The sequence below is a fragment of the Amia ocellicauda genome, chromosome 5 (genome assembly GCF_036373705.1).
Source record: "Amia ocellicauda isolate fAmiCal2 chromosome 5, fAmiCal2.hap1, whole genome shotgun sequence".
NCBI lineage: Eukaryota > Metazoa > Chordata > Actinopteri > Amiiformes > Amiidae > Amia > Amia ocellicauda.
The window spans coordinates 42,542,654-42,555,223 of record NC_089854.1 but is presented as its reverse complement, the minus strand read 5'-3'; the positions used below and the strand labels follow the sequence as shown (position 1 = coordinate 42,555,223).

General features: G+C 39.1%; 1 protein-coding gene across 2 annotated transcripts in view; it reads right to left on the bottom strand.

The window, feature by feature from the left end:
* The window catches only part of tmtc1 (transmembrane O-mannosyltransferase targeting cadherins 1), a 121,487-nt gene that overhangs the window by 20,333 nt on the left and 88,584 nt on the right, over positions 1 to 12,570 (bottom strand). The window contains exons 9-11 of one of the 2 annotated variants that reach the window (XM_066705291.1): positions 8,104 to 8,271; positions 7,075 to 7,188; positions 175 to 363 (exon numbers count right to left, since the gene is read on the bottom strand). In XM_066705291.1, coding sequence (XP_066561388.1) covers positions 175 to 363; positions 7,075 to 7,188; positions 8,104 to 8,271 — 471 coding nt within the window. The remainder of the gene's footprint in view (positions 1 to 174; positions 364 to 7,074; positions 7,189 to 8,103; positions 8,272 to 12,570) is intronic. The other variant, XM_066705292.1, reaches the window with a different exon arrangement.

Here is a 12,570-nt window from a genome sequence, read left to right as displayed (position 1 = left end):
GATTGTAACACAGTTTGCTCTTTGGGTCTTCAATGAACATATTCTTTATATGGACTGTCCAAGGAACAAACAAGTTACTTCACAGCTGTTACCCAGGTGTGACTTAGGTGTTTCTAACAAACCAAACATCCAATACATAACCCTACAGTACGCATATAAAAATTGTGTTTTTACCCATGAGTATCTTGGTGTTTGGTAGAGCTGGGGGGCTGTACGTACTTGAGGAGGTTGCCCAAGTTGAACAGGGCTCGATTGTGCTGCGGGTTTATCTGCAGAGCCTTTCTGTAGTACGTCTGTGCCTCCTCCGGTCCCCTCGTCAGAGTCCCGAGGTTATTCATGGCACTTGCATGCCTCGGATATAGTCTGTAGATAGCGACAGAGACAGAGACAGGCAAATGCAGTTAGATTTCTGGGTACTACACAAGTATAAGGTACACCAATAGCAGTTTATAAAAGTATAATAACTGAGCTATAAACACTGAATTACTAACTTACACAGGGTTCATAGATCACTGAGCAAATAATTAATCATTAGTAGAAGCCAATTCCTCTCAGGGTATTAAGAATTAGGTCTTTTTTTTCCCCACAGCCCCCGTGCCTCCTGTGCCTCCCGTTTTTTCTCTCGAGGTTTCCGTTACATTCATGTTAGTGGCTTCCCTCTTTCACAGCAACCAAGACGACAAGTTGAGAGTGCTTATATCAAAACCCACCACTTGTAGCTGCTGGAGTGACATGACAAAGTATGGGGGCACGTTATGAAACCTATCTGAAAATGTAACAGCTCTATTGTGGAGGAGGGAGGAGGGTGAAATATTGCTGTAAACAGAGCACCAACCTACCAGTAGTTAGTAATATCACATTAACAGAGGATGTTCCCTTAACCTGAGAATACTGAATAACAAGCTTATTTGGTAAAAAATCTTTGAAATTACACAATACGATTGAATTGTGCAATCATAAACAACTATAACTGGATTTTTATTTTGTTTACTACCCAGAATGCAACAGGTTTGCGCTTCAAGTCTGATAGACCCATCTACCTTCACATTGTTCTTAATAGGATTACAAACACCCTATAAATATAGAACATTAGACTGTCATAATAATGCTGTGCAAAGCTTACAATTTCATGGGGCCTCTAAAACTGGACCAACAGTTGTGTATGACATGACTCTTTGGAAGTTTTATTTTTTCTTTTCCATGCTGGAAAGGATCCTGGGATAATCCTGGAGCAGGAAAGGGAAGCTGCTTGTTTATGGGCGTGCTGTCCAGGGCTGAATGATGTTTCTCAGGACACAGTGGAGCAAGACTTACACGCTTGGTCAGGCAGGGGCTGTTGACTCCAGCTGTTCTTGACACCTTATGGCTTAAGCCCCTGAGCAGAATACTAAGTGAGATCAACTTCAGAGAAGGAATTATGGGAACATCCTCTGTAGTATTCCATCATTCGGGGAGTTGGGGGGGGTACAAAAAAAAAAAAAGAATTAAATCCCTCTAGATGTAAAATCTCAAATCTCCCCACGTAAAAATGCGATGTAATACTGAGAAGGTCTCTGAAGGCTACGGTTCGGTGGATTTGTGTAATTGAACAGCATATGACAGCCTATGAAAGCAGCATGGTTTCTTTCTTGCGTGGTCTAGGACTGATTGGAAATCCTCAAAAAAACATTCCGCAACACACAAATTCGTTTTTTTTTTTTTTTGAGAAGATTACAAAAATTAAAAAACATTTTAGATCAAGGTGAAACTCTTTTTGCAATTGATCTGAGCGGTCATCTATACAAAAAAATAAAAAGCGATAGTTTTCACACAGAATGGGGAATAAAGTCTCTAATTAAGTTGTCAAAAATCAACACTCCCCCCACCAGTAAGAATTCCTCTGTTGGGTCTCTGTCACAGAAAACTGCTCCTAGATGTGAAGAAGAGACAAATGACGAGAGGAGAAGGGATAATAAATCGATCCCTTCTCCTATTAAATCAGTACTCTTAATCTTTAAAAAGCCATCAACAAGATTAATTGCAGGGATGCACTTGGGACACAAAGGCCCATTTGATACTCGCCAATGTTCAGTTTAACCTGGAATCTCTTCCAAAAGGTATAATAAATTAATCACAGGAATTAACAGAAGCTCATACACGCAGAGAAGAGCAAACTTTTGTTGGTCACAATGATATTTAGCAATGCGGCCCAGTGTGAGGGGGGCTCGGCTTCAATGTTGCGAATACAATATCACAAAGATTAGGAGCACAGCCTTGACTCTTATAAATATTTAGTTAACCGTCATATGAAGTTATTCAGTTGGCTATGCTTTCACCACAACATCTGAGAGATCTATTTTAAGGAGATACTTAAATTGTACAGCTAGTAAACAGCCTTAGGGGAATCAAACTAGCCCTGACCTAGAACCTTAGATGACTACCATACGGAGTTCATGTGACTCTCTAGCTCAAGGGTGAACACTGAAGCTTTGCTAATATTGACTATATTCTTCATACAAAAGTGTCTTCTACAAGTCTCTGCTTACCAATCTATCACAGAGATCCCATAGTGAAAACCAGCCTTTCTGCTGATTGTGCAAAAGCAAGCTATCTTCATGTACAATAACAGTACATCTCAGAGGCCATATAGTTTAAAGACTTTGCAGTCGCAGAATAAGGCAAATGTTGCCCAGATGATTTGAAGCTGGCTTGGAGGTCAACTTCAGGTTGACATCTGACCTAGGTCAGACGGCACGCCAAGGTGAAATCAACAATTTATTTTATGTTATTGAATTGAAAGAGTAAATAAATAGCACACCCTTTTCAAACCTGAGTCCATCCACCACATATCGAAAGACACCATTTTCATAATAAAATAATTTCACGCAAGAGATGTCTTCTTCATTACAAAATGTGCTATTTTAAACATCAATAGATCAGTTTTATAATACCAGTTCATCTTCAGAGGTTAGAAAGCCCTTAAGTCTTAAGTTGAACTACTTATCAAAAGGGGAAATCCTTCAGCAATCCAGTAGGCTGAAACATCAAACTGTGCCAGCGCTAAGGAGCTAAGAGGCCAGGGGTTAGATTAGCTGTCCACAGATCTTGCTTCCCAACCCAGCTGGCATTCTGCTCGGGTGTTGACCAAGCTTATTAAAGCTTGTTTTCATGACAATGTGACTTGAAGCTGGCGATCTCAAACACTATAGAGCTCGCCCTTTGAAAGAGAAGAGAAGAAGAAAAAATCCTCAAATCACTCATCCCTCCTAGAGATGTAATACAAATTTCTTTCAATCTGTACAAAATTACTGTGGCATGAAAAGATAGAAAACCAAACAGCGATGGGGGAAAGTGATAGCCAGATAGAATGGCTCACATCTCACAACAACAATTAAAGAAACCCCTCGACATTCAATTTGTGCAGCTTATTTTAAACCGGCTGATTTACATGTGTCCTTAAATGATCTGGCACTGTGATGCTTTACTCTCTCAAGCTAGGCTGGCAGTGCAGTGTCACATACATACACAGACAGGAGGAAAAACAGGTCATGAAAAGATTGTATACACAAATGTAACAGCTTGATATTTGTTCATAGAAGTATTTACAAATCAAATCTATCTCACAGGATTTTTTGTGATTGCAGATATATGTCCTTTTGTTAGCAATCACACTGATAAATACAGGCTGATGGCAGAGTCCCTCTGCGCCTGCAATAATTAACAGTGCAGCTGTATTTACCACATTCTACCAACTGTACATATTGGAAACGGTATCCAGTGGATGCATGTTAACATGTTTGTGAAGACGATTTCCAACATGATCTGTAGGCAGAAGAAAGCTAACTGTTAATTATTGCAGGTGCACAGGGATTTTCTGATCACCCTGTAATACAATTTGATGTGATACAGTGAACAACTCCAACTATATTGGAAAGGACTAGCCTACATATTATTATTCATGTATTAAAACCCTCATACATTAAGCCACAACAAAATCATAGGGTTTTTTTTTTTTTTTTTTTTTTTACGGAAATTGTTCATCGTTAATTACCTAAAAATACTTTCTATACATTCTTTTTTTTAACATAGTGACCTGAAAGGAAGATTATAAATCCTCTTTAGGAACATGAAGAACGGTCTGAGCACTTCGGAGACCGCCCAGGCAGCTTCTCCAGCTGTGAGTGTGCAGATGATAAGTTAATAAGACATGATACATGAGGCTGGTTCTGGGGAAATATAAAGAATTGCAAATGCCTTAGCTACTACAGAAGAAAAAACCCACAGATGTATGGAGACAGTATTTAAACTTTTTTGTGCTGAGCAGCAGGAAGATCTATAGATACAATATTCAATTACATTACAGGAAAACAGAAGCTATGTATTATAGTAGTATGCAAGACCATTATTTCACCGCCCCCCCCCCCACGCCATCAGTTTTTCGACCATTATTTTAATCAAACCGTAGCCTTGGCAATGCCTAATTGGTACGACAAGCACATTGAAACAGCATACATAATCTGACTTTAGATGCAGTCTTTTACCAAGTCTCAAAATAGCCTATATTCAGTGGGACCATATCCAGAAACCTCCTATCTATACACGTGAACACAATGTAAACACAATGTGTGTTTTGCAAATCTCATGTAATGCCGTTTCCACAGTCCATATTGTATCACTCACTCCGGATCTGTTCGCTATAGCTATGTGACCGTCCTTGTCAAACAGGGCTAATGGTGGAGTTTTCACAAGACATTATGCATGAAGGGAAAGCTTTGCTCAAGTGCAACTCAAGATACATTCACCATGTATTCATGTCTGAAACTAAATCACATAACCTTTGATGTGATAAGCTTTAAAACAATATGGCGGGCAGACAAGATGAAATATAAACTCAAAGCATACCTTCACCAAAACCGTGAAGGTTTATATGTAACCTGACTTACAGAACAGTAGAATATTCATAGTGTACACGCATACGCACGCATTGGAGTTATCACTTTCTCTTGCTATTATTATCAGTGAATATCCTAAAGAGAATTGTTTCTCCGCACTAATAACACATAACACTGTATTGGCTTGCTAACAAACAACAGCTATAATTAATGTAGCCCATTCTGTCACTGGGTAATTATAGTTTTGCCTGTCAGTACATTCTGTACATGGCTACATATTTTCTACAGGTTGTATTTCACTAACAAACAGGCCATTTTAAGAGTTATTGTGCAAGAGAAGGGCCTAATCTTTTCTTGATGTGCTTCTTTAAAACAGCTTCAAAGTTATCTTATAGTTACTGAGCATTGATTTTGCTGTACAGCCCTATACACCTCACACAGATCTGTGAAAACCAACACAAAAAAACAACACTCATCTCCTACTTAGTATAATTACATCATACCCCGTGTTATTTTAGTTTTTCAATCTCCCATTGTTTAGACAGCCTAAATGGTTTAACCCGAAAATCAGATTTTCTTGAGATTCCAAAAGGGCAGCCGAACGTTACTGAGATAAGTAACCTTTTTAAGGACGGAATAGACATTTTAATTATTTTCTCGGCAACAAAAGCCCAGGCCTGCAGCCTGAATAGAAGTAAAACTGGAGCTCACTTGAATTTAACTGCATACTTGGAAGATCTCAACAGGCAATCCAGACGTCAGATTAAAAAGATTTGTGAAAGCTGGCAGTTAGTTAGGGAAGTTTAATCAGACTCTACATACTGTTCATTTGGGCTCTAAAGAGTGTTTTGGAAGACTGCAGGTGGTAGAAAGAAAAAAAAACTTCTGGGACATCACAATGAGAAATGCTGTCTTTCATTCTGTTTAGGAATTACTTGCTTGTTAATGACAATTCTTAAAGCAAAGTTTTTCACATTTCACCATGCAATTGATAAAAAAAAAAATACAACATGACAAACCCCCTGGAGGAAGAGTTTACTGCACCTGTCAATTCTGGTGCCAACACCAGTGCCAGAGAGCTGAGACAATCAACCCGTAAAAGGCCCCAGATGTCAGAATCTCACCTCCCCTTTCGTTTCCTGCTCCACAGTACTGGCAATCTTATTACATGATCATTCAATAGTAACAAATTTCACTATGGGAACTTAGAGATAAAGAAAAAGGTGCTATTGCCAATCAAACTCCGATCCAGGTCTTTTTGCAGCCTAGTTTTTTACTCATTAATTGGTCAAATGAAATTATTAACTCCACTCCAGACTCCAAAATGTTTTGTGGGACACATATCGTGAGCAATCAACACATTTGATGTTAAAATAAGTGGGAAAATTAAATTGAGTAAATGATAGCTTCTGTTTGAACAAAAACAAGTAACTGGCCCTTCATGACTGGCATCTGCTAGCCCTGGCCAAGGCTTTTCTTTTTCTAATGGTGCAGGTTTGAATGTGTGTAACATTCTTAAGATCCTCCTTTTAGGACAAGATAAAACATGTGCATGACAAAAGTGCAGATCATTCAGCTCAGTCTCATTTGAAATGGGGACTATGTCCTTGCGGGTCATAGACCAGCCACAGCTCGAAACACATTGCACTTTCCCCTTCACCAATGACAAGCCAATGCTAAATTTCACACATATACTTTATAATCAATTCCCAGAGGCATACAATGTAACAAAAATATGAATGTGTTGAAAGACATAGCTACCTTCAGGTCAAAACTTTCAGTGAGGTCTCATGACTTTTAATGGACTCACTTCCTTCTTATTAGATCTGTGTTATGACTAATCTGACGTGCTGAGCTAACGTTAATAAAGGCAGGCCCTGCAGCTGCCTCCAGGCCTTGACTTGACAATTTTTTGGGTCCAACATTTTCTACAACAATATTTAATACGTATCCACAGCTTTTACCAGGAAAACATCTGATGGACGACAGGAGCCATGGTAACCCCCTACCCACGCATCTTTGTGATTGAACCAGTAAATTGCTTAAGTAATGACATTCATGACAATGAGTGCTTATTGCCACTGAAAAGCCCAAGAAAGGCACATTATTCCAATTCAATAGGAAATTCCTTGTCAAACACCTCACACAGAATGAAATTCCAATTATACACACTTTTATTCTCACATAACACCAGTTAACTTACTGGAGAGCAGTTTCATAGTGATGAATGGCTTCTTGATTTCGTCCTTGGTCTTTCAGGAAGTTGGCATAGTTGTAGTGTACCTTGGCATTGTGAGGCAGAGTCTGAATTCCAGATCTTCAAGGAAGAGAACCATAAAGCAAATTAGAGCAAATCAAAGAAAGAACTGTATGGTGCCACGTTTTGAAAAAAAAAAAAAATAGGAAATTGAAAAGCTGCATAAAAGCATTTCTTTGTCCCCACACTGTTCTGACAGCAAGACTAGTCCTTATTATTCAGAGGGTACACAAAAATCCCCCAAATCCCATCAATGTCAAGCAGTAGGAGTAAACTGGAATGGAACACAGCAGAATAAAAAGGTCAATTAAAATAAAAAATATAAAATGAAGTAACACAAAGAAAAGAAAACTATTGTACTTTTTTGCAGAGAGATGCACAAATTCACGATTCTACAATATTAAGTCTACCAGGGGCCAAGAATAAACTGCTCCTAGAAGTCCGAATGATAACTTTAACAATTTCTTGAGCAGCTAGTGCTGCCTTTATGCATGGAACAAATAAGTGTATGCAAAAGGATTTTTCAAAACATTAATGAGATGGTATTTGTATCGTTTTTGACTGTCAACTAAATATATACAAAAATGTATTTATATTATGAATCAATATACATGGGCAACTGTGAAAAGATGCCATCGTATAAAGGGAATACACTCCCCTTCAACCCTGCCCATGATATAGTATTGTGGCACCCTACTCTCCCTCCTACACCTCCCCTTTCAAAAAGACAAAGGGAGCAATCTTCTCCATCACTGCTCTTGATGTGATTTATTGTGATTGCAATTGTGTCGTTTTCTTTCTGTGGTAGACAAATAACTGGTAGAGGAGGGTGAACAGACTGCCTTCCCAGAAAAAGAGCGCCTTAATAAGCCCTCTTCATTTCGCATGCGAGTGGCCCTGTGATTCGGCCTCTCAAGCGGTGCAGGGACTCCTTCAGACGCTGTTGGCGGCGAGAGGAATGCAGATGGATTATACCTGAACAGGGACTCTCTGGAGAGCCAGATCTCATTCTGCTGTACCGTCTTCCATGAGAAGAGCAGCAGGAGCAGCAGCATGGACACGGTGAGTGCAGTCGCCCCCCATTTGCCCACCATGGTGCAGAGCTTGTTTAAGCCATGAACAACCAAGATGCAGTACCCCATGCTGGAAAAGAGAGGGGGGGGGGGGGAGAAGAGACACAAAGCGTGAATCAATGACGGCACTACTGGGAAAACGCACATCAGTAGAGCACCTGCTGACTGGCCTAGGATTTAAAGGCAAACCTCCAAACAACGAAGCCCCAAAGAGCAACGACAACCCCTGACACCTACTAGAAATAGATTGTATAGTGTGGGTACCGGGGGAAGGGGTGGTTGTCCACACTTGAGAACACAGAGGATGGATTTAAATTTTAACAAGCCCCCTAATTTTCTGTGAACATTAGCACAAATAATTGCTGGAAAAACTGAAATATTCAATCCAACAGCTTCTTTCCTTAACCAGCCCATTCACTGCAATGTGTTTAGGTGTTTTGAACAACACCCTTAAATCCCAGAACGCTTGAGGAGAAAAATAAGGTAAAACATTAATGTAACTGGCCACTGAACCCCAGAAAACAACTGCTTAATTTAAATCTTCCATCATTCACTACCACAGAAAAATGCTCTATAGACCACTTTTCAGAGGTTTAAAACACATAATTCAAGACGCAATCTCTCCACTTAATAGATTCTACACAGTTTGTTTCTGCAAATGCAGAAACCATTGCAGTTTGGAATAAAGAGCGGGACAGTATACCACAGCAGGGCTTTAACGAATGCTAATTTTGTTCCTTCTGTAATTTATTCAATGCTAAACCATGTTCACCATGGGCTCCCAATCATCCATCAACATCTTTGGCAGCAATTAATTTCCAAATCACTGCATTTACCAAGAATCTTAATTAAACAATGCATTAAAGGAAAGGTCATACCTTTCAGAAAGAAACCAGAAACTGTTAAATGACTTATTGAATTTTCATAAGAAAAGCCTCTCGAATTAGAATTTATTTCTGTCTTAGGCAATGGATGTGATTTGGTGAATGTTTTTGTTCTGACAAACATCATACTAATAAAACAACAGCATACAAAAAAAAAGCACTGGAAAACACTGAAAACAGTAGAATGCAATGTTTCAGGAATTCCTCTTTCCACTTTTCCTTCCACCTGCAGAGAGCTACTTTTCCTGGTTTCACTTTCTTGTAATATATATGTATACATTTTTTATAATCTGTAAATTTTTGGTTCTGGTTCTCTTTTCAAATTTTTTTTTTGTATGATTTATTACTGCATTCTCAATATTCTTTGTGGAATTTCTCCTGAGCATCAACAGTTAATATTTTTTCTTTCACCTCACAAAACATGTTTTTTTATCTTGGCATACCAGCAGCAGAGGGATCCCAAATTACAATGCAACAAGTCTGTTGTCTTCACACAACACTAAACCTGTGCTTTCTAAAAAATAAACCTTGTGAGTCACACCAGGTGGCTTAAGTATTCACTACAGAACAGCAGGTATCTCAAGTTGCAAGCGAATGAAATTTCGCAACCCCTATATCAACACAAGCGATGCAATGTTAAATTGAATCATGGATACACCACACCAGACTTGGCCAACCTCTTCTCTCAACATGGACTGTAAAACATGTTTTGTTCACCATTATGTATTCAGTGGCAGTTCTAGACCCTTGGGGGCATGGCTGGGGCCAGGTGCAATATTAGGGGGGCCATCAATTTTTCCGGGGGAGGGGGTGCTGACGGTGTTTGGTCCGCGGTGATAGTTAGGGGGGCCACAGGGGGGGGCCAAGCTTACTGTCACGTGGGCACTGGCCCCCCGGCCCTCCCTCAGAACCGCCACTGTATGTATTAAATATAATCCTCCATGCTTTTTGGCTTGTATTTCAGATTATCATTTTTTTAAATTGAGATACAATCAATTGAATCCCACAGCACAATAGCACATGGTTCCATTTAGCGCTACAAAGAAGTTGGCCTGTATTTCAGCTCCTACGAGAGGTGGATATACAGGGCTGTTGTACAGCTGAAAGCTAAGATAAAGTATTAAGGCCCAACAGAAGGATATGGACCATTACAGCATTTTTTTTTATTTTTTTTTCGAGGTTCTTACTTTTATTTATAATGATCAACACCTGGTGGAGCTAAATTGTTTTCTTTTTAATGACTTGTGATTGCTCTACAAGATTGCTGGCAATTAATAAAATAACACTTTGCTTCTTGAGGTTCCCAATTGTTAATTTACAAATTTACGTATTTACAATTGACATATTTTGAAGAATGAAAAGCATGTCTGACCCAAAAAATGAATGTCTCGGTGCTGTAGACATTGTGCACACAGAATGAGGTGTTTATAACTGAACATGGAATGGAGGAGTAAACCCAAACAAGATTATAGTAGTCAGGTCCAACGAGACAGAGAGAGACTATTCTGTCAAAACATGGTCACTCTACTTGCCTTGCTTTCCGTTGTGATGGATTCCACTTTTATGTACAGATTCAAACACTTCTTTGCATACTTTCCCTAGCAGAGGCATCTGCTATGACAAGGGGATTTCCTTAAAAAAAAACATTGTTAAGAGATCATCTGGTCTGAGCAGTTCAAAGGGAGGTTTGTGTCCAATGGCCTTTTGTAAAGCACTTTTCTACATGAATTCAGGCCATTGGATCCTATTACTGGGAACAGTCACACTGGCTAGTTTCTCAAATAATCCTCTCAAGAGGCTTTCCCTGGCTGGCTGCTAGTGGTTTTGTGTGGAGGCATCAAAGGATCACAAGGTGTGCTGTAAAGACCTTCTGTTCTGCGTTGGCGTTTATTGGCGCACACACACACACACACACACACACACACACACACACACACACACACACACACACACAGCATTTGAAATGGCCTGAAATGATCCATAGCATACACCTGTAAATTAATCAAATCTACATGCCTTTCGAAATGAACTACAACAGCAAAACATGCAATTACAATGAAATTCATTTCAACACAGCAATCAAGATTCCTTACGTCCCTCCATAAACTACCAGCATTAATGACATGTATATCTATATTTGGTGGTAGAAGATAAGCTGGAGTAACACTGTTGTGATTAAAGACACAACCGGACTTCGTGCCAAATCTGAAGGTCCAGGCACTGCAGCATCAAGTACAAGACAACAATAAAGCTCTTGAAAAAAATAAGAGACCACTGCAAATGTTTCTAAAATAAGCATCTCTACATGTATGGCAGCCATTCCATTCCATTCATATTTTTATTTGGAATTTGGGAGAAATGTTGTCTGTAGTTTATAGAATAAAACAAAAATGTTCATTTTACCCAAACACATACCTTTAAATAGTAAAACCAGATAAATTATAATTTTGCAGTGGTCTCAAAATTTTCCAGAGCTGTATTATACTATAGATTAAACAGAACTGTCAGAAGAGGCAGTATACTGTGAATGGCCCTATGTAATAACAAACATTGATTCATTGTTTTTGTTTGATTTATTGATTGATTTGGGAAAATAATTAGAAGCTAAATTAAATAAATAATCCAGTTAATCCAAGACTTTCCATCCAAGGATTTTCTTAAATCACTGATTTTGTTTATTGAACAATGCAAAACTGAACTGAGATCAAAGCAAGGGACCTTGTCTTGCAGTTACCATTTCCTTCTGTAGTTAAATTGTGAGATGGAGCCAAGTCAAAATGAGTTCAAAAGGCCACAGTGTAATCAACAGGAAAATCTGAAAAGTTCAAGACCAGGGTGAAACCAATTGCAATAATTCCCATTTTCCTAAAGTACAAAGGAGATCTCTTCATACTTTAGAATCCATATCAGCTTCTTGACTGGTGACAGATTATTTTATTAATTGAACAGTGTGTTCTATGCTTTTAACCCCTGTGTGTATTATATAATTTATATCATAACATATCAAGACGTAATATAATCAAAATAGCCATTCAAGCATTGCACGTTCAACAGTGTGCATCACACACCTATCAGCAGGGCCTGGCTCTGGCTAATTAATCTCCCACTCTCATTACCATTCTGTCCCTGCAGCCGGGCTTCCTAAGGGCTGCCGTCAGGTTGCTGCTATATAATGAAGGTTACGGGGTGCCAGCGAGGGAGGACGTGTGGAAACTAAAATGCCAAAGGATTCAATCAAGAACATCAGTTCTGAATAAGGGACATTTTCAGATGACTGTATTCTACACAACCAAGGACACAAACTACCAGCCCCAATAAATAATTGGAATAAACCACTAATCCAACAGAATACAAGACGACAGTGATGGGTGTTTTAACGAGGGCAGGGCACATACAGGGAAGTTTATATAGCACGTTCTGTATATACATTACAGAATGTAAGAGGAAGAGGAAAAACATTTGTGCATAAAGCTGACAGGGATCAA